Source organism: Schistocerca serialis, chromosome 3 (assembly GCF_023864345.2).
Source record: "Schistocerca serialis cubense isolate TAMUIC-IGC-003099 chromosome 3, iqSchSeri2.2, whole genome shotgun sequence".
Taxonomy (NCBI): Eukaryota; Metazoa; Arthropoda; class Insecta; order Orthoptera; family Acrididae; genus Schistocerca; species Schistocerca serialis.
This window is the reverse complement of record NC_064640.1, coordinates 934,790,151-934,813,716: the sequence shown is the minus strand read 5'-3', so window position 1 is coordinate 934,813,716 and position 23,566 is coordinate 934,790,151. Positions and strand designations below refer to the sequence as shown.

General features: G+C 46.1%; 1 protein-coding gene across 1 annotated transcript in view; it reads left to right on the top strand.

Moving 5' to 3' along the window:
• The first annotated feature begins 2,380 nt into the window (after positions 1–2,380).
• Positions 2,381–23,566, top strand: part of LOC126471212 (succinyl-CoA:3-ketoacid coenzyme A transferase 1, mitochondrial) — a 102,781-nt gene continuing 81,595 nt past the window's right edge. The window contains exon 1 of the mRNA XM_050099328.1: positions 2,381–2,552. Within this exon, the coding sequence (XP_049955285.1) occupies positions 2,451–2,552 (102 nt within the window). The 5' untranslated portion in view covers positions 2,381–2,450. The remainder of the gene's footprint in view (positions 2,553–23,566) is intronic.

Sequence of the window (23,566 nt, the reverse complement as noted above, 5' to 3'; positions counted from 1 at the left end):
TCCGGTCTCCCATGATTATTAGATTTTCATATCCCTTCACATACTATACTACCCTATCAATATCCTCATACGCTTTCTCTATTTCTTCATTGTCAGCTTGCGACGTTGGCATATATACCAGAACCATCGTTGTCGGTGTTGGTTTGCTGTCGATTATGATAAGAACAACCCTATCACTGAACTGTACACAGTAACACACTCTCTGCCCTACCGTCCTATTCATAACGAATCCTACTCCCGTTATACCATTTTATGCTGCTGTTGATATTACCCTATACTCATCTGACCAGAAATCACCGCCATAGATTTTGCTTTCTCCACCACGACAGTGAGGTCTGTGTCAGGTTCTAAACTGACATTAACACATTTCGATCCATTGGCTCTCACAGAAAACTGGACTATAACAGCATAAATTATGTTGCTGCTGCTCCAACTACAACAACAGCAACACACACACACACACACACACACACACACACACACCGGATGACTTTAAACGAAATGGGGGACTGATGATGTGATGTTAAGTTCCATAGTGCTCAGAGCCATTTTTAAATGAAATACAGTCTCAACACATGGAAACTGGAAGAGTTCTGCTGCATTGTCGAGCGTTTCCAAACAGCTGTCCGAAGGTGACTGCTGACCTCTGCATTTAAACTCATCTTTCACGGTGACCAGGTAGCAAATGGCTTGGTGTCCTATTGCGATGAATTCCTCATACTGCAGTCATGCACACGATCACTGTTTCGGTGCTAGCCATCCTTGGAATATGTTCCCCGTCCACCAAGACTCTTTCTACATCTCAAACAAGTGGTGTCAGTCAATCACTTTGTGGTAATCAACAGCATATCAGTGGACAGATGGTATGGAAAAGACACCGTCGATGTGCTGTAATAAGCATCAAAGTTGATAGAGCGATCAATTTTAGCAATTTTACCTTAATATCAAGACCGACCAATGGCGCGGCAGCGTGCATACCATCACTAACTCCTCTCCTCCTCTACTTTGCGAGTACCATTGCGAATGTAGATAGATGATTGTGACGTACGTTCATTCATTGTTAATTCTCGAACATATACACCAAAGTATACCAGACAGCGATCTACATACTTCTAGCACTTCGATCATAGTGTATAATTTACTTTTGTTCCCTGTACGGATGGGAGTCGCAGAGCATTCTCGAATTCTTAGGATAAAATCAGAGCTTGAAAGATCTCCTCGCATTGTCTTTGACGAACTCTCCCTGCAACACTGTCACTCATTTAATTTGCAGCTGACCAGAAGCAGACCACTACATTCCACGTCTCATGAAGGAACAGAGCGATTCGAGTCCATAACTGCTGTTCCACACCAATCTTACTCACCGTACCCACCTAAGTGTACAACGTTTCTCCGGATGTGCGCGTGTCGAGGAGGTTAGCACCCCTTATAAGTGTATAGTAGATATGAAAGTGTTGTGATGATATAACAGATGGGTAAGAAGAAGAAGCGGGTGGTTTTTAAACATGGTGGAGCTCTAGACGGACAGAGTTTGAAGTATTTTACTTAAATCAACTGCGCTATCAATTCTAAAGTATTGTTCTACTGTCTGGGATCAGTACCAAGAAGGTATTGGTAAGGGAGAACATAAACACATGCACTCCTAAGACTGCACAGTTCTGCTCTTACAACATGCTATAACGTTAAAGCCAGGTAGTTGTTGCTGATTCTCCACTCCAGTCCAGTAAATTAATAAATACTAGTCCACCTCCAGGGCTGTGAAATAAAATTACAATAATATTTGTGCTATTGGCAAATTCAGTCCGCTGAAAGGAATGTTACATAAAAACATATAGCTACTCGTAATATACTGTATTTGGACATGAGCTTCTCGAGAGAAGTATATAAAACTCCGCCACGTAAAGGTCAAACTCAGCTCAAGGGTAATGAAGGAAACCAGTATCTATGATGTTTGTGCATATATCAGCGATAAACAGGGGATTCAGACCACTTTACCTGCGCTATCCTTCACACTCAGAAATGTGTAGACTTAGTCAGTGAAGATAATGAGAACTTTTCTCATGAAAAGTTTTTGTTATTTGGGATAAATATAGGCAACTACGTTTTTAGTTGTAGGGTATATTTTCGAAGACTTTTTTGTAAAGTAAACTGTAGGTCCTAAAATTGCATAACTGTCGCAGGTACTTCGACACAACATGAAAATTGTGGTAACTTACACGAGTTTACAAATTTCAGTGACAAATAATTTCAAATTTCGCGCGAAATGAATCCAACAGTTTCTTGTCCTAAAGGCGAATTTAAGCTTTCGCTGTCTGCCACCAGGATGTGCAATGAACTTCAGGCCCGACGACAGCCGAGTGCAACCGATCGGCTCACCCGATTGGCACGAAGTTTTGCTGTCTATAGAGGCAGCCGTGTTTGCAGCATAGTGTGGATCGGTGGTGTTGTATATGAATGTTTTGACTGCGGAAATGTTGTTTGTAACAAAATCTGTGGTGGAATTTGTTGTTACTTCCGCCCGACAGAAGTTACTCATTTGCCGCACGACAAAGGTAATGTATTCACACGATTTTCCAGCTTAGTATCGGTAAATAATGTTATTGGCATTCGTACATAAATACCAGTGAACATACGTCAACTCAAGGAAACTATAAAACCGGTTTAATTGAATATTGCTTAGTTTTATATTGCTGTGAAATTATTTGGGTGTATCGAAAACTGTCCCTTTATTTTGCAAGTAATACTAGGTACTGCTGAACAGGTTGTAGTGGTTATGTAACAATTGTTGTTGCTTACCACATTGGTGGTGTGATTATAGTTTTTTCGTTTTTTTAAAAATCCGTGTATGTTCATAAATAGCTGTTTATATATGTAAAAGAAGAAAGCTAAAATTCATATAATGTTTTTGGACAACCATACTGAAGCTGAGACGCTTGAAAATATGTGCGCGTAATTAATAATGTGTATATATATATATATATATATATATATATTTTAACAGCATTTTCAGTTTTGTTCGTGTATAAGCAGGCCTGTCTTGTTAACGACAAATTACAGCAGATGATTATGTGTATTTATCAGATGTAGAAATTGTTTTTTCGAGACCACAGTCGGTATGAACGCATTTTTACACTCGGGCCTTGTATTTCCGCCGGGAACTCATATGCATTACATAGATAAATATAACCACAACAATATTGTAAATTGAAGTCAGGCGTAAAGATCAACAGCAGATAACTACAATACAATTTCAGGAACATAAGGTATCTACATAAATAAGTTTTCGATGTATACATATTTTTTATTCATTCGTTGGTACTTTAGGAATTATACTGCCCCATCTGGTAACATCAGTTGTGTCACTTTAGACAGTAAACATGGAATCAAATAACAGTCTCTCTTGCTCTGTTATTTTCGACCGAGCCAACCGGTTTTCGCAACAAGCCAGCCTTTATCTGAACAGTATTGAGAAATAAGGTATCGTGGAATAAGTCATACGAAAATGAACATAACAACGAACGTTATCACAACCACCATAGTAAAATGAATGGTGTTGTATAGTAACTCACCACAGCTTAAGAAGTGATATATGTAGCATGAACTTTAGAGACTATTGTCGTGGTGTACTCACACGACCATAGCCTCTTCAGTTCATGTTACTTGCAGTGTGCAGACTGTAATAAGATCATCAGTGAATTGGAAAAATTAGGTGCCTTAAATTTAATCTTCAATATATTATCGCTTCCTGACCATGTATATGATGGCTTTGTCATTAAGTCCATTCCTTACCTATAGCAGTGTTTCAGTTGTTGGAAGTGTCTTCTGATCATGATCACATTCTATATTTTATGACTCAGGATAGTGTTGCAGTTGTTATAGCAATGGACTTACAGTTGTGACAAGTGATGTTAGAATCCCATGATTAGTAAACAGTATGATCCTGTGGCCGCAGCCCAGTGTCATCAACACAGCGGAGAGATAAGCATCAACAAATGACCAGTGGACACCGTCACTAACAACCCCAAAGTTTAATCAAAACAAAGTAATTGTATCGCCATGGGAATAGATTTTTAATGGGCTTTTTCATTATCAGCACCTTGCATTATGTTAAAGACCTGAAAATATCAGACCATGCAGGAAGAAGAAGAGGTTTCTAACGTGCGACATAATTATTGGCTTTCCTTTATTATTTTCCCTAACATTTATCCCACCTAGTTCAGGCAAATTTTATTATTTAACTTAATGGCTGGATGCCTTCTTGGTACCACAGTCGTCAAGGGAACCTAAGGGAGGGAAGTTATGTACACTGTCTGTATACAACACAATCATTGTTCTTTGAGTTATTGTGTTTTAACTGTTTTGAGGTGGAATTTGACGAACAGTCCAGGTATCAGTCCATTGTCTGTTCAAAACTAGACTATGGGTGTTCCCTTTATGCATCTGCACGTCCGCTCCTCTTGTGGTGTCTCAATACTATCCACCACCATGGCATCTGTTTTGAAACTAGGGCATTTGACAGTATTCCGGTTGAGAGTCTGTATGCCAGAGCTGACACTGTCATACTGCCATGACTTTCTGCTTGGCAGATACGCATGCTGTTTGTCTGCCATGCTTGGCCATCCATCCTACACCTCCTCCTTCGATGACTCCTTTGACCACCAGAATGGGATGTGTCCCTCTTCTGTGTTACTTCCTGGAGCTTGTTTTCGCCTCTTTCTCCGGCACTGTAACTTCACACTACGTGCCACTTTCCCGATCGGTGTTTACCCTTCACCACCTTGGTTTTGTGCGGCAGCCCGTATTCTCCTTGGCCTTCATTCACTTCCTAAATACACTACTCCATCCTCGCTCTATAGCCGTAAATGTCACAGCCTTTGCACAGAACTTCACGATAGTACCTTTGTGTATACTGATGTCTCTGACTGACCATGGTGTCAGGTATGCCTTTGCCATTGACACAGCTGTTTTTCAGAATCAGCTTCTGGACTGCTGCTCAGTATTTACAGCAGAGCTCTTCTTCCTGTATCAGGCCATGCAGTTCATCCGGTGGCACAGGCTTTTCAGTTGCATCATCTACTCCGATTCTCTGTGTCCTTAGGAGCCTCAGTGTGCTGTGCACGTCCAACCCTTAGTGCAATGGGTCCAGGAGAGCTATCACTTGATCATTTTGGATGAAGACACTGTGATGTTTATGTGGGTTCCTGGTCACGTCGGTCTGATGGAAAACGAGGCTGCTGACGCTGCTCTCGAGGCTGCAGTCCTTGTACCTCAGCTCACTAGTTCTTATGTTCCCTCAAATGATCTCTGTGTTGTCATGTCAGCAGCTGGTGTTACTTTGGCATCACTGCTGCTCCTCCCTTCATGGGTACAAGCTCCAGGTTATTAAGCCTCTCCCAGTGGCTTGAATGACCCTACCACTTTGTGCTCATTGCGCTCAACCTTTGACGGTCCACCATTTCCTGATGGAATGCCCTTTTTTTAACCACTCTCATTCTCATTTGTGTTTGCCATCTGCATTATCAGCTGCCTCAGCGAACGATGCGTGTGCTGTTGACTGCTTTTTACTTTTTATCCATTTTGGGAATATGGCGAAGGCCATTTAATTTTTAGTCCAGTGCCTCCATTTCTCTATGGCGTATTTTATAGACCTTTCTCCACATCTGTTTTTATCTGTCTTCTCATCTGTCAGTTGGGATTAATGTGTAGTCGTTTTTAACTCCTCTCTTTGTCTTCATGTTCTACAGTTCTGACAGTGGTGCATATGATCCTAGTTGTTTTTGCACCCTAAAACAAAACAAACAAACACTGTTTTAGATTAACACAAGAAGAAAATTTGATATGTTTATGAATTTACATGGAGTATATCAAAGGGCACGTTACTCTGTTAGCAATTAGTCCCCATCTGGTGCCGCGACATTTGTTGCAGCGGGCTATTCCACTTAATGTGCATCACTTCTCGTACAGATTTTGTTATGCATAATTCATCCTGAGCCTGCTAATTGTGTTTGTTTTCAAATTACACTGTTTCCGGAACAGTAATGGATGTGATGTTTCCACATTTCGATTGATGATGATAGTAATGCATGGAGATACTTACTAAACAGCATGTGCTTGTCAGATTCTATGTTGAAAGCCATAATTAATGGTTCCATGGTGATAATACATACAAATGATAACAGAGTTTGGAAATTGCTTGCAAAGCACATTGCTAGCCCTACTGGTGATGTAAGGCCCTAACAAAATTTAATGGACCTGAATGTGGCAAGAATATTAGTTGGTACTAATTAATTGGACCATGGGCCTGCCGGGGGGTTCACAACTCCTTTGTAGATACATGTGTGATGAGCACAGGACCCCAAGCTAGTGCGGCTCTTTCCTTTCCAGGCTGCATACCTTCCTTTTCAACATCCTTCCGCATCCTTCATCCTTCCCCCTCCCCCCGCCTCTTCCCTTCCTCTTCTCCCTCTCTTTGGGAGTATGTTTTGTGCCTACATCTGGAGATGGACACTTGTAACTGTAAGACATAGTTTCTCTTCTTTGCTCTCTATGCTGGAAAGCCTCTGTCCTCCCTTTGTCCTTCTCTTTTCCTTGCTTCTTTGCTTTACCCTCTTCTCCACTGCTGCATTTGAGACCTCTCTTCTTTCCTTTTCTTTGTTCCTCCCTTTCTCTTTCTTTCCTCCCTGTGCATGCCTGAAGACCGACCCACGCGTTCCCGCGTGTAGCTGGTGATGGGGTAACGCGTAATTCCCTGTCCCTGGTAGACAGGGAGGACACATACGTAACCCCTGGTAAAGGTCAGGTCCAGGGAGGGGTGATTACCCGAGCTGGTACCTTCCGAAAATGCTCCGTCTGTTTCTTGGGAGGTGTGACCTGAGGCGTGGACAACCACTTCAAGCGGGAGTGCCCTCAGAGAGGGCCCCCACGAGGAAGGAGCGTGCCATCAGAGATGCCGGTAATCATGGGGGATACTTTTGCAATGGTTTCCTCTAAGTCTACAACTTCTACTCACAAGCAAAAGCTAGGTGAGTCTCAGCCATGGACAGTTCTTCCATCAGTGCCAAAGTTCCTAGTTGTTTCTCAGTCTGACGCAGGTAAAGATTTCTCCACAGTCAACCCTTTCATTATTCAGAAAGGTGTTGATGCAATTGCAGGTCCTGTAAAGTCTTGTTCCCGATTAGGAAATGGCACCTTATTGTTAGAAACAGTCAGTGCCCTCCAGGCGCAAAAATTGCTGTGAACTACACTGCTACACACATTCCCTGTCGAGGTGGAAGCATACCACACTTTAAATTCATCGCACGGGGTGGTTTATACAAGCTCACTTGCCAGATTGTACAACGAGGAAATTCAAAACTACCTGTATGACCAGGGTGTAACGGCTGTACATCGAGCCATGAAAAGGGTTGACAAGGACTTCGTTCCAACCCGTACTATCTCCTTGACATTTGACAGAGTTCATCTTCCATCGAACATTAAAGCGGGCTATGAGATAATTTCAGTTCGCCCTTTCATTTGTTGGTGAAAACACATGTTCAAAGCTGATGGTAGACAGAAAACATCGTTTGAAACTGTACTAAATGCTTTCTCTGAGAATTACTTTGAACAATTAGTTCATGAGCCCACACGAATTGAAAATGGTTTCGAAAACACACTTGACCTCTTAGCCACAAATAATCGTGATCTAATTGAGAGCAGCATGACGGATACAGGGATTAGTGAACACAAGGTCATTGTAGCGAGGGTCAAAACCATATCAACCAAAACCACTAAAAATAAACGCAAAATATATATCTTTAAAACAGCAGATATAATTCGCCTGATGACTTCCTAAGACAGAGACTCCATTCCTTCCAAGCTAATTATGTAAGTGTAGACCAGATATTACTCAAATTCAAAGATACAGTATCGACAGCAATAGATAGGTTCACACCGCATAAGTTAATAAGAGTCAGGACTGATCCACCATGGTACACAAAACACGTCAGAACACTGTTGCAGAAGCAATGAAGAAAGCATGCCAAATTCAGAAGAACACAAAATCCCCAAGACTGGCTAAGTTTCATGGAAGCTCGAAATGTAGTACGGACGTCAATGAGAGATGCCTTTAATAGTTTGCACAATGAAACATTGTCTCAAAATATGGTAGAAAACCCAAAGAGATTTTGGTTGTATGTAAAGTACACCAGTGGTTAAGAAACAGGCAATACCATCACTGAGCGATAGCGATGGAAATGTTACTGATGGTGGTGCCACTAAAGTGGAGTTACTAAATATGGTTTTCCATAATTACTTCAGGAAAGAAGATGAAGTAAATATTCCAGAATTTGAAACCAGAACAGCTGTTAGCACGAGTGACATAAAAGTAGTTATCTTAGGTGTTGCGAAACAACTCAAATCACTTATGAAAGGCGGGTCTTCCTGTCCAGATGGTATACCAATCAGGTTCCTTTCAGAGTATGCAGACACAATAGTGCATTTCTTAGCAATTGTATACAGCCGCTCACTCGACGAAAGGTCTGTCCCCCCCCCCCCCAAAAAAAAAAAAAAAAAGACGGGAAAGTAGCACAGGTCACACCAATATTCAAGAAAGGAAATAGGAGTAACCCATTGAATTACAGACCCATATCACTGACCTCAATTTGCAGTAGGATTTTGGAGCATATACTGTACTCGAACATTATGAATCACCTTGAAGAAAATGACTTATTGATACATAACCAACACGGATTCAGAAAATATCGTTCTTGTGCAACGCAGTTAGCTCTTTATTCCCATGAAGTAACGAGTGCTGTCGACAAGGGATCTCAGATCGATTCCATATTCCTAGATTTCCGGAAGGCTTTTGATACCATTCCTCACAAGCAACTATTAATCAAATTGCACGCATATGGAGTATCGTCTCAGTTGTGTGACTGGATTCATGATTTCCTCTCAGAGAGGTCACAGTTCGTAGTGATAGACGGTAAATCATCGAATAGAACAGAAGTGATATCTGGCATTCCGCAAGGTAGTGTCATAGGCTCTCTGCTGTTCCTGATTTACATAAATGATCTAGGTGATAATCTGAGCAGCCCCCTTAGATTGTTTGCAGATGACACGAAACAAGCTGTCCTTCTTTGCACTTTTTCGATGTCCTCCATCAATCCTACCTGGTGAGGATCCCGCACCGCACAGCAATATTCCAGCAGAGGACGGACAAGTGTAATGTAGGCTGTCTCTTTAGTGGGTTTGTCGCATCTTCTAAGTGTTCTGCCAACAAAGTGCAGTCTTTGTTTCGCCTTCCCCACAATATTATCTATGTGGTCTTTCCAATTTAAGTTGCTCGTAATTGTAATTCCTGGGTATTTAGTCGAATTGACAGCCCTTAGATTTGTGCGATTTATCGTATTCCCGAACTTCATCAAATTTCTTTTAGTACCCATGTGGATGATCTCACACTTTTCTTTATTTAGTGTCGATTGCCACTTTTCACACCATACAGAAATTCTCTCCAGATCATTTTGTAATTGGAATTGATCATCTGATGATTTTACTAGATGGTGGTTTACTCCTCTGCACCTCTGCACAGCCATCTATTCTTTGGTGTCTCGACTCTGTCCACCACAGTGGATTGCGTTTAGCATCTGGAGCTTTTTACACCAGCCCCGTGGAGAGCCTTTATGCTGAGACTGCTGAACCTTCGCTGTCCAATTGGTGAGCTGTCCTTCTGAGTCGTTAAGCTAGTCATCTGTCTTCCATGCTTACTCATCCGGACCATGCCCTTATTTTTGACACCTCCTTGGATTTAGAGTATGTAGGCCACCCTTCCTCTCTACCACCATCGGGGGTCCGCTTCCGTCAACTGCTACATTCTCTTTCCTTCCACTTTCCTAAAACTTTCTTAACGACTGGGGGTATGGTGCCACCTTGGCTTCACCCCCGGACCTGCCTGCTCCGTGACCTTTGTCAGCTTCCGAAGGATAGTATCCCCCCCCCCCCAGTTTATCGGCGGGCATTTGCTGCTCTATTCGCACAAATGGAGCATCCCACATTTATTTACACTGATGGCTCAGAAACCACATTTGGCGTTGGGAGTGCCTATATTGTTGATGACACCCCTAATAGATTTCTGCTTCCCAACCAGTGTTCTGTTTTCACTGCGGAGCCTTACGCTGTTCTCCAGGCTGTCCAATACATCCGTCGCCATAAGCAGCTGCAGTATATTATATGTTCAGATTCTCTCAGTTCTCTCCTCAGCCTCCAAGCTCTTGATACTGTCCACATTCTGGTCCACCAGATTCAGGACTGCCTCCACTTGCTCCACTTGGGGGACGTCTCGGTGGCATTCCTCTGGATCCCAGGCCACGTTGGTATCCGCGGAAATGAGTCAGACAATATAGCGGCCAAGGCTGCAGTCTCTCTTCCTTGGCCCGCTGTTCGCATGGTTCCCTTAGCCAATCTACAGAGCATTTTATGTCATCATGTTGCTCTTGTGGCACACACATTGGTCTACACTTCCCAATAATAAATTACGGGACGTAAAACCCCTTCCATTTGCTTGGACCTCTTCCTTCCGACCTCGTTGTCGGGAGGAGGTAACTTTAACTAGACTCCGGATAGGGCACTGTCTTTTTAGCCATTGGCATCTTTTTAAGTGGCAATCCTCCTCCACTTTGTCCCCACTGCTCTCAACCGTGGATGGTGAGACACCTTTTGCTTCAGTGCCCCTATTTTAATTTGCTATGTGCCCATTTACAGCTGTCGCCTGATTTATCTTCCCTTTTAGCAGATGACACGTGCTCAGCCGATGATGTCCTAGAGTTTATAAGTGTCAGTGAGATGACATCGGTCATTTGACGCTCTTTTTTGGGGAAAAACAACCCCCACCTTCAATGATTGTTTTTATGATTTCTTCCTATTTTTGGTTTCCCTCCTTCGTGAGTTTTGCTCCCATTGCTGCAGATTTCCCATTCGGTTTTTTACCCTTCCCTAAGCCACAGAATGGGCACTTATGACCGTAGCAGTTTTGCGCCCAAAAACAATAACAAAAAAAATATTGGACCATGGGGGGAGGGTATTCAGAAAACAATTTTGGATTCTAATGGATGCAATGGTGTGAAACAATTTGCGTCCATGACGTGCAAAAGGCTTCTTTAAAAGCTGACCAGTGAAAATGATTGTACTTCTATTTCTGCATTTGTAATGTACAAGTGCAGGTGTTTTGTAGAAGACCTACTGTAATTGCTGTGAGTGAGTTAAAACGCCATGTACCATATGATGCAGACTACATTTGGCAAATAGAGATAGATACACCTTGATCCAGAATCAAACCCTTGACCCAAAACGTGATCCACTGCACCAACTGCACGTTGCTATGCCCATATGCTGAGTTACCATACATGTGATCAGTGTTGCCAGATTGCCAATGTTAAATGTCCATTTACTGCTGGAAATATGTGTAGGACAAAATTTTATGGGAGACATTTTTGTATTGCTAGTACACGAGGAATCGAACTGCAAAGTCAGTGTGCAAATTTTTCTTCTCCCAGGACAGATGATGTCTGCCTACACTACAATACTACATCAACGTATGTTGTTGAGCACCAGTTGCAGAGATCCATTCAGAATGCACAACACTATGACCAGAAACATGGCTTCAAATTCTCTCAATTAAAAATACAGAGTTACGTATTTCTGTAGGCTCATAATAGCCCATGCTCACACTGAGTGCTACCTACATAGTAAGTTACTAGAAATGCCTAAATAATACCACTTTGTGGCTCTTCTTCTAGATAGTAAACTAATGTCGTTTTCACATGTATACCAACTAAAATAAACTTTATGATGCTCAGTGTAGTGCAGTTCCTGTGTAGCACCAAATGGAGAGCAGATTGCACTATTCTCGCATAATTTTACAAGTCAGTAGTTCTGTCTTGCATGGACTACGGGTTCGTTGAATACAGATCTGCCACTATATTGGTATTACGCTTACTCGGCTGTGTCAACTGCAGTGGTGTGAGGGTAGAGACTGAGCTTATTGTATGAGCCCCATCAACAGTCTTCTAGCAGAGGCCGGACTCCCAGCACTAAGAGTCTGGTGACAACAATTACTTGCAAATTGTGCTGTATCAATTCTCTGTACACCCTATCATCCAGTTGTTTTCACCACTCTCAGTATAAGCTGTTTACAAATCAGCCCACAGCAGGCAAACTGCCTTGAGCATGACTGTAAGCTCTGAGAAACGATCTCCAGATTCCTCTGCTGGTATCTGCAATATTATCTCTTCCTGCTGCACATTCATGGCAGTCTGTGGTACATCTAGACCTGCCCCACAGGTCAAAGGAGAACACACATCCAACAATGTTCCGTGTGGTGGTGGTGTTCTGCAGCAAGGGGCCACATCTCTTTTGTGAGTATGTACTTGCACAGCACTATTTCCCTTTCTATGCTCAAAGTCTGTCGTCCTGCTGTTCTCATTTTTCTTGTCTGGCTTTCCACTGTCTGGTCTTCTTGGAGCTAATCATGTTTGGATTTGCTTTGATTTTGGACATCCTTTTCTTTCCTCTCTTCTGACATTTTATACAACACTCACTATATGACCCCCAATGTTGGGTTTGACCTACCATTCTTGTTCCAGACCCCTCTTTGTTTCAACCCGCATCACACTGAATCCACCCCACAGGAGGTCCACAGCTCTTTGTGGGTACTTGTGTGGTAGGCATGGGTCCCCAAGCTAGTGCAGCCTTTATTCTTTTGTGGACTGCTTTACCTTCCCCTTCCTTCTCGTTACCTGTCCTCCTTCCTTCTCCTTTGCCCCTTCTGTTTCCCTCTCTTGGTGTTTTTCTTTATGTCGACCCGGCTATCCTCATGACTTTTCTTCATCTTGCATTTTCCTCCTCCTTTTTCGTTTTTGTTTTTTGGTCCCCCTCAAGGGTTTGACCTCCACCTCTAAATTTGAAATCTGTAGTATGAGCCAGCTGGGGAAGAATTCCCTCCCTAGTGTCTTTCGCATGGGTTCCTCTCACCTCCTCCTCCTCGTCCTGCCCCTTTTTCCCGTCCACTCCCTCCCCACCATAGCCCTTTCACCTCCTTGCTATGTCACCAGCTTGGTAGCCCCAGTCTGTGTGGTGGGGCTGTTAGGTACCCATCTGACCGAGTGCGCCCCCCCCCTCCCCCCGACACCATAGGGATCACACTGCTGGTACCTGCACAGTGAAGGTCTTGTGCATGCCTAGGAGTGGTTGCCCATCCTTTCGGGGCATCTGAACTCCCGGCAGTGACCATCCTGCCAGGCAGCTGTTGCTGTGGCTGGGGCTGGGTGTCACCCACAAGGCGAGCCCATTAGGAGTGGGTGGTACCAGGGCGGACGTTTGGCACATGAAATGCGTTAAACTCTCTGGCTACTCTTCTGTGGCCGCTTCTCTTCCTCGACATAGTTCTTTCTGTTTCTGCCTTCCTGGCCTTACTCTCCTTGGCTAATCCATGGGAGGAGAGCCAGAGTGCTGGCTTGGGGCGAAACCCTTTCCACATTTCCTGGTCTGTACCAGGACCAATGGGGAAACTTTTGCTGCCACCAAACCGCTTTTCTTTGTGGAACTTATTGAGGACAAGTTCGGTGAAGTTGAGCCGTTAAGCAAGATGAGACCTGGCTCTCTCCTTATAAAGACAACTTCTGCCAGCCTGCCTCCCTCTGTGCCTGCGACTGTTTAGGAGACATCCCCATGACTATTGCTCCTCACAAGTTACTCAATATGACACAGGGTGTAATTTTTCATAGGGACCTTCTCCTCCAGTCCGACAATTAACCTAGGGCTAATCTGGAATGACGTGGCATTCATTTCATCCTGTGTGTCCAGATAGGCCCCAAGGACCATCGTGTAGACACTAGCACATTCATCCTGGCATTTGAGGGAGATACCCAACCTGAGAAGCTCAAGGTAATAATTTAAAGATGTGCTGTGAAACCATACATTCCACCTCCCATGCGTTGCTTCTGTTGCCTCACGTTCACCCACGTCATCGCAATGGGATGCCACTCCCATCTGTGGTGACTGTAGCCACCATCTTCATGTGGGAAGCCCCTGCACCCCATCACCTAACTATGTAAACTGCTCTGGTCTCCATTCTCTCCACTCACCAGTGTGTCCAGTATATATAAAGGAAAAAAAAAATTCACCGAATAATGATCCTTGACTGTCTCAGCTACTTTGAGGCCTGGAAGAAGTTTGACAGACTTCACACTATAAATCTCTCCTCTACCTTTGCCTCAGTTAAGTCTTGCCCTCCTCACTCCTCCCACTTACCCCCATCCTGGCCCCCTTCCCTTTCCTCACCTCACCCTCGGCGGCTCCTCCTCCTCCTCGTCCAGGGAAGACATCCCCTTCCCTGGCTGTTGCTAAGGATGGGGTTCCCTCTTGGAACACCCCTCCCCAGTGTTCTCAGGACAGGAAGCTTGCACTCTCAGTTCGGACAAGATACCTGCGCTCAGAGGGCCCCAAAGCCCCTCTTGCTCTGTCCAATGTCAACGTCATGGCCACCTATTCCCTTACCGATAAAGCTTCCTCCCCCCCCCCCCCCACCACCATCAAGGGAGGAGACGAAGAAGAAGAAGAAGAAGAAGCAGCGCAAGTCAAAGGATGGCACTTCCCCGGGGGACTTCACCCCCTCCTTCTGATCCCGAATAGCCCCCTGTAGGTCCGGGGCTTAGAATAGGACCGAGGTGTCCCTGCCTGTCGTAAGAGGTGACTAAAAGGAGTCTCACACTTTTCGGCCCTGTAATTTCTGGTCCCATTTTATGGTTTGACCTGCCACTTTCCAAATTCTACGGAAGTGTGGGCCATATGGGGAAGGATGCCTTACGTGGTGCACCAGTTATCCATAGTGCACTTAGATTCTACATCTTGAACCTCTCGTCACGGCTTTGCATCTCCACCTGCAATTCAATGATTTGGGTGAGGATACTTTCTGGGGTATGTCATCTTCTTCTGTTGCCTCCTGTCCCTTTTCTTCCCAATCACAATATTGGATTTCTCTGCTCCTAATATCCAGCATGGTAGCTAGTCCGTTGTGGTGGGGCCATCATGTAATCATTTGGTGGTAGCTCCCCTGACAACACAGAGACAGCACTGCTGATGCCTGAGCTGTAAACTCCCCACGTATGCCAAGTAGTAGGTGCCGGTCTTCCTGGGGCATCAGGACTCCCGGCAATGGCCATCATGCCTGGTGGTCTTTGCCGTGGCTGGGTGGCGCACACGGGGTGAGCCGCTGGTTGGAGTGGGTGGTACTAGGGCGGACACCTTGCACATGAAGCGACAAAGGCTTCAACATCCCGGCCATTCTGTGGCCATCTCTAAGAGTTATAGTAGTCATGACACTCTTTCTGATCTTTCGGCCTTCCCCTCCCTGGCCACCCTCTGGGAAGAGGGCCCAAGTTCTCCGGCTTGGGTTAAAACCTTTCCTTCTACATCAACATATACATAAACATATATACTCCGCTAGCCACCAAGCGGTGTGTGGCGGAGGGCACAATTCGTGCCAAAGTCATATTCCCCCCTCTGTTCCACTCTCTCTCTCTCTCTCTCTCTCTCTCTCGGATCACGCGAGGGAAAAACGACTGTCTGAATGCCTCAGTACGAGCTCTTATTTCCCTTATCTTTGAATGGTGATCATTGCGTGATTTGAAAGTTGGTGGTAATAATATATGCTCTACATCCTCGGTGAAGATTGGATTTCGGAATTTAGTGAGCAGCCCCTTCTGTTTAGCCTGCTGTCTATCAGCAAGAGTGTCCCACTTCAAACTTTCTATGAGATTTGTAACGCTCTCGCGATGGCTAAATGTACCAGTCACGAATCTTGCTGCTCTTCTTTTAACCTTCTCAATCTCTTGAATCAGACCCAACTGGTAAGGGTCCCAAACAGACGAACAGTACTCAAAGACCGGACGAACTAATGTATGGTAAGCTATTTCCTTTGTTGAAGGACTGCATCACTTCAGGATTCTACCAATAAACCACAATCTAGAGTTCGCCTTATCCGTTACTTGTGTAATCTGATCATTCCATTTGAGATCATTTCGAATAGTCACACCCAGGTATTTTACGGACGTTGCTGCTTCCAAAGACTGGGCATTTATTTTGTACTCATACATTAATTCGGATTTTCACCTTGTTATACACAGAAGGTTACACTTACTAATATTGAGAGATAACTGCCAGTCATTACACCACGCATTTATTTTCTGCAAAACCTCACTGATTTGTTCACAACTTTTGTGTGATACTACTTTCCTGTAGACTACATCATCGGCAAACAGTATAAGGCTGCTGTCAATACCATCACCTACATCGTTTATGTAAATCGTAAAAAGCAGAGGACCTATTACGCTGCCCTGGGGCACGCCTGAAGTTATGCTTGTTTCTGTTGAAGTCACCCCATTCAGGACGACATACAGTGCGTAACTGAGTCAAATGCCTTTCGAAAGTCGAGAAATATGGCATCAACCTGGGAGCCGGTATCTAGAGTCTGTTGTATATCATGCACAAACAGGGCCAGCTGTGTCTCGCATGACCGCTGTTTCCTAAAACCGTGCTGGTTTCTACAGATGAGTTTCTCAGAGTCTAGAAAGATCATTATGTCTGAACGCAAAATATGTTCCATGATTCCACAACAAATCAATGTCGGTGAAATTGGCCGGTAATTATGTGCATCCGATTTTCTATGCTTTTTATAAATTGCTATGACCTGGGCCTTCTTCCAGTCCCATGGAACTTTCCGCTGTTCCAATGATCTCTGACAGATGATAGACAAGAATGGTGCTATATTTGTAGCATAGTCAACATAAAATCTTACGGGGATACTGTCTGGGCCAGATGCCTACCTGGCGTCTAAAGATCGTAACTGTTTTACAATCCCAGATACACTAAACACTGTCAGCCATCCTTTCGTTTGTTTGATAATTGAAAGGGGGAATGGTGCTGCAGTCCTCTACCGTAACTGAGTTTTTGAAGGCTAGGTTTAGAATTTAGGCCTTCTGTTTATCATCATCAGGTACATTACCCATACTGTCAGCATGAGAAGGTATTGAATTATTTGTAGTGTTCATAAATTTTACGCATGACCAACATTTTTTGGGGGTATATTTAGAATCTGCAGATAAAATATTGCTTTCAAATTCGTTAAAAGAAACTCTCATTGTCCTTCTGACAGCTGCTTTCATTTCGCATAATTTCTGTTTGTCAGCGGGACGGTGACTACGTTTAAAATGACTGTGCAAAATTCTCTGCTTTCTCAGCAACTTCCTAATATGTTTGTTGTACCAAGGTGGATCCTTTCCCTCCCCTATACTTTTGCTAGGCACATACTTCCCTAGCATATGGTGGACACTACCTTTAAATTCCGACCAAAGATGCTCAGTATCTTTGTGTCTCGCGGTGAATGCTTGGAGCTGACTATGAAGATCTTCATTAATGACACTTTTATTTACTTTCCCAAACAAGAAAACTCTATGCTGGATTTTTTATTTATTTATTTATTTTTATTTTTATTTTTTTTTTTCAACTTCCACTGACATAGAAGCCACAACGACATTATAGTCGCTAATTCCCTCGGTACATGGTTTGTACCAGGACAGATGGCGAGAGTTTTGTCACAACCAAGCCTTTATTTTTTGTGGAGACGTTTGAAGATAAGTATGGTGAAGTGGAATCCACGAGTAAAATGCTGTCCAGTTCTGTGCTCATAAAGACATCGTCTGCTGCCCAATCTGAAGCCCTGCGTGCTTGTGACCATCTCGGTGACATCCCAGTCTCTGTCGTACCCTACCAATCTTTGAACTCAGTACAGGGTATCATTTTCTACCAAGATCTTCTTCTCTAAACTGACGAGGAGCTCCGTGCAAACCTTGAGCGGCGAGGAGTCCGATATATCTGCCATGTACAGCGAGGCCCTAAAAACAGTCGCACCGATACAGGTGCCTTTATCCTGGCCTTTGAGAGGGGTAACCCTCCAGGAGAAGGTAAAGGTGATGGTGTATCAGTGTGATGTAAAACCTTACATTCCACCACCGATGAGATGCTTTAAATGCTTATGGTTTGGACACGTCTTCCCGCTGCACCAATGATCCCCTCTGTGGTGATTGTGGGTGCCCCTTCCATGAGGGGAGTTACTGTGCTCCCCCACCAGTGTTCGTCACTTGTAACGCACAGCATCCTCCACGCTCGCTAGCATGCCCGGTGTATATGAAAGAATGACGGATTCAAGAGTATGAGACTTTGGATTGACTTACCTACACCGAGGCTTGTCGAAAGTTTGACTGGCTCCATCCTGTGCCTCTGACTTCTACCTTTGCTTCAGTTATGTCCATTCCCCCTCCTACCCCCTCCTCTTCCGAGCCCTGCCCATTTCGCTCCACACCTTCCCCCTCACCCTCACTCTCCCACTCCCCCTCCCCATCAGTACCCATACCCACCCCTTTGGGTGCTGCTCCCCCTCCCCATCAGTACCCATACCCACCCCTTCGGGTGCTGCTCCCCCTCCCCCGCCGGAGAAGCGCTCCCCTTCTTCGGCAGCCGCTGGTACTGGAGCTCCCTCCCGGGACTCCTCTTCCTGGCACCCCCAGAAAGGCGATCTGCAGCTCCACATCGGCCATGCGACCCGCGGCTGGTGGATGCCAAGTTTGCCAGGCATAATTCTGTGCCCGACCTCGCTGCAATCTGCCCTTCTCTTCTTTCACAAGAGAAGCAGCAGAAACACAAGAACAAGGGCAAGGCCTCTCTAGTACCCCCTTCTCCAGCCAATGAACCAACAGAGTCTGACCCCACCTATATGGACATTACCCCATCCTTATCGGTGACAGATGGCAACTCGGCAGTGTGATTGGCTCCGGTCCGTTCGCTTCCTATTTGGACTCCAGCTTGAGAATCCTCCAATGGAATAGTAATGGCTATTTGCGTCACCTTCCAAAGTTGCAGCCCCTTCTTTCCTCCTACTCTGCTGCATGCATTGCTCTCCAGGAGACCCATTTTGTCAGTTCTTACTTACCCACCCTTCATGGGTTCCACACTTTTTGTCGAAACCGAATTGGCCCCTTGCGGGCTTATGGTGGTGTTTGCCCCTTGGTCCGCAAGGAAATTGTTAGTAAATGGGTTCCCCTCCATACCACTCTGGAAGCAATTGCTGTCAGGGTCCATCTGGCCACTCCAATCACAATCTGTAATCTCTACCTCCCACCTGACAGACCGCCCACAACTCTTGCCCTAACAACCCTTCTTCAACAACTTCCTTCTCCCTTCCTGCTTCTAAGGGACTTAAATGCCCACAACCCTCTTTGGGGTAGTCACACAACTACTGCCCTGGGCGGGACAGTTGAAGCTGTTCTGGCAGGGCTTGACCTCTGTCTCCTAAACATCGGCGCTCCCACATACTTTAGTGTGGCACATGGCACTTTCTCTGCCATTGACCTCTTCATCAGCAGTCCTGGCCTTCTTCCTCTCATTCATTGGGGTGTCCACGATGACATGTGACAGCGATCATTACCAGATTGTTTCGACCTTCCTTTGGTATATCTCACTCTGTCACCCTCCCAGGTGGGCCTTCTCTAAAGCTGTTTGGGGTGCCTTCTCTGCTACCATTCCCCCTGTTCTACCACACACTAGTATTGATGAGTCTACACAAACTTTGACTGCTGCCCTTCTTTCTGCAGCTGTTTCAGCCATCTCTTCTTTCTCGGGTTCCCCCCGGTTGGAAAATGGACCCTTGGTGGACTCTGTAAATTGCTGCGGCCATAAAAGACCCCCGCTGTGCTCTTCAATGCTTCAAGCGGCACCCTTCTACTGCTCTCCTTCTGGTCTTCAAACTGTCCCGCACCCAAGCCCCTTACCTAATCAAATTTCAGAAATGGATTTGCTGGGAACGATATGTGGCTGCCATAGGACCGCACACGCCCTCTTTACAAGTCTGGATGTAACTCAGGCGAATTTTTGGCCATCGTCCTCCCACCGGCATTGCAGGAATTTCTGTGCATGGTGTTGTCCTTACCCGTGTGGACTTTGTTGCAGAGCATTTCACTCAACACTCTGCCCAAGCCTCTGCATCGACTCAGTATCCACCCACGTTCCTCCTCCTGAAAGAGCACTTGGAACGACTGCCTTTGTCTTTAGTTTCTTGCTGCTTGGAGCCTTATAATGCCCCATTTAGCGAGTGAGAATTCTCCAGTGCCCTCTCCCTTTGTCCCGACACGGCTCCTGGACCAGATCGGATACATAACCAAATGCTCCAACACTTATCGGTGGCCCCCCAGGGGATCCACAACTCTTTTGTGGATACGTGCGTAGCGAGCACGGGGCTCCGAGCTAATGTGGCCTTCCTTCCTTTCCGGGCTGCATACCTTCCCTTTCCGCATCCTTCCCCATCCCCTGTCTTCACCCCCCCCCCCTCACCTCTGGCTCTTTCCTTCACTTTCTTCCCCTCTGGGAGTATGGTTTGCGCCTACGTCCGGAGACGGACGCTTGTCAATGTACCGCATTCTTCTTCTTCCTTGCTTGTATGTCTTCTTCCTTCCTTTGTCCTTCTCCATTCCTTACCTCTTCTCTTTACCCTTTTCTCCGCTGCGGCGTTTGAGACCCCCTCTTCTTTCCTTTCCCTTTCTCTTTCTTCCTCCCTGTGCGTGTCTGAAGGCCGACCCACGCACTTCCATGCGTAGCCGGTGACGGGGTAACGCGTAATTCCCCGCCCCGGGTAGACAGGTAGGACACGTACGTACCCCCTGGTAAAGGCCAGGCCCAGGGAGGGGTGATTACCCGAGCTGATACCTTCCGAAAGTGCCGATTGGTCCCTCCGTCCGTTTGTCGGGAGGTGTGACCTGAGGTGTGAACAATCACCTAAGGCGGGTGTGCCCTCGGTGAGGGCCCCCACAAGGGAGGAGCGCGCCATCGGAGACGCCGGTAATCATGGGGGATTCTTCCGCAATGGTTTCCTCACCTTCCACTATGTCTGCTCACAAACGTAAGTTCACTGAGTCTCAGCCACAGACGGTTCTTCCATCGTTGCCACAGTTCCTTGTTGTTTCTCGGTCTGACGAAGGTCACGACTTTTCCACGGTCAACCCTTTCATTATTCAGAAAGGTGTCGACGCAATTGCGGGTCCTGTAAAGTCTTGTTCCAGATTACGGAATGGCACCCTGTTGTTAGAAACACACAGTGCCCTCCAGGCTCAAAAATTGCTGCGTACTTCTCTGCTCCACACATTCCCTGTCCGGGTGGAACCGCACCGTACCTTAAATTCCTCGCGTGGAGTCGTTTATACACGCTCCCTCGATGGATTGTCTGACGAAGAAATTCAGCACTACCTGTCTGACCAGGGCGTCACCGCTGTTCATCGGGTTACGAAAAGGGTTGACTCGAACATCATTCCAACCCGCACTGTCTTCTTGACATTTGACAAAGTTCAACTCCCATCAAAAATCAAAGCAGGCTATGAGATAATTTCCGTTCGCCCTTATGTCCCGAACCCTACGCGTTGCTATCGATGTCAGCGGTTCAATCACACCAGCCAGTCCTGTTCCAATCCGGCCAAATGTGTTACGTGTGGCAGGGATGCCCATGAGGGAGCTTGTCCACCTCCATCCCCTCGCTGCATCAACTGTATGGGTGACCACGCTGCTTCCTCTCGAGATTGCCCTGTTTTTAAGGACGAAAAGCTGATCCAGGAAATAAGAGTGAAGGAAAAGGTGTCGACCTTTGCTGCTCGAAAGTTACTCGCCAGTCGACAGCCCACCGTGCCTCAGAAAGGAAAATACAGCGCTGTCCTTGCTTCTCCTCGGCCAACAAAGGAGGCGGCCACGCAGACTTGCGACCTCACATTTAGTACCACGGTCGTCAGATCGGCCAGCGCAAAGATCGCCCGTTCAACCTCACCTCTTTCGCCTGCCCACTCTATGGCTCGCCCTTCGTCGAGTTCTGCTAAATCTCGAGCCCAAAAGTCAGACGCCAAGTCTTCAAAAAAAGAGCATTCTCGTGAAGAGTTTTTACGTACTGCAACTTCACAACCATCGGTTCCTCCTTCATCTAAACATACCTCCAAGAAGGCTACGAAGAAACACAGTTCCTCTCCTTCTCCGCCACGGCGTGTCCCATCTACAGCACCACCTGGCGGAAATCGCCCTCGGCCATCTTCTGTGTCGCCGAGGCGCACTGTTGGTGGCCGGTCAACTGGCCGATCGTTGGTGGCAGGAGCTGCTCCTGACCAACCTATGGATCAGGATCTTCTGCCTTCGACTGAATGCCATTCCATCCTGTCGGTCGCAAGCTCTGAGCAGTCGTTGAGTTGACAGCACCCTTGGTGACGTTCCTCCATTTTCTGTTCACCCTATGTCCATTATCCACTGGAATATCCGCGGAATTCGCGCCAATCGGGAGGAATTGTCGATCCTCTTACGATCCTACTCGCCGGTCATCTTCTGTCTTCAGGAAACAAAGCTGCGTCCCCATGACCGCTTTGTTCTCCCTCATTTTCAGTCCGTCCGATATGACCTCCCCTCTGTTGAAGGCACTCCAGCCCATGGAGGACTCATGATTCTGCTCCATGATACTCTCCATTATCACCCAATCCCCTTAAACACTTCCTTCCAAGCTGTCGCCGTCCGTCTTTCCCTTTCTGGATACAAGTTCTCTCTTTGTACGGTATACATTCCATCGTCTACACCAATGGAACGAGCTGATCTCCTTCATCTTCTTGATCAGCTTCCACCCCCCTACTTGCTGGTTGGGGACTTCAATGCCCACCACCCGCTTTGGGGATCTCCACATCCTTGTCCACGTGGCTCATTATTGCTAGACGTCTTCCACCAAGCGGATCTAGTCTGCCTCAACACTGGGGTCCCCACATTTTTGTCTGCCTCCACGGCAAATTTATCCCATTTGGACCTTGCGGTCGGTACTGTTCCGCTAGCTCGGCGCTTCGAATGGTTCGCCCTTGATGATACACACTCGAGTGACCACTTTCCATGTGTTCTTCGACTGCAGCCTCAACTGCCATATATGCGCTCGCGACGCTGGAAGTTTGCCCAAGCCGATTGGACACTTTTTTCGTCTCTAGCGACATTCGATGACCGTCGCTTTCCCAGCGTCGACGATGAGGTCACACATTTTACCGACGTTATTCTCACAGCTGCGGAACGTTCAATACCACGCACCTCCGAATTGCCCCGGCGCCCTCCAGTTCCTTGGTGGAACGAGGCATGCCGTGACGCAATACGTGAGCGGCGACGTGCTCTTCGCATTTTCCGTCACCATCCAACTTTGTCCAACTGTATCCGATATAAGCAGCTCCGTGCGCGATGCCGTCGCGTCATCCGCGATAGCAAGAAGGCAAGCTGGAAATTCTTTACTAGCTCATTTAACAACTTCACTCCCTCCTCGGAAGTTTGGAGTCGGCTTCGACGGTTCTCAGGCGCGCCTAGTTTCTCCCCGGTCTCTGGGCTCACTGTCGCGCATGATACCTTAGTGGACCCCGTCGCAATTTCTAACTCATTGGGTCAGCACTTTGCTGAGATTTCGAGCTCTTCAAATTACCCGCCAGCGTTTCTCCCG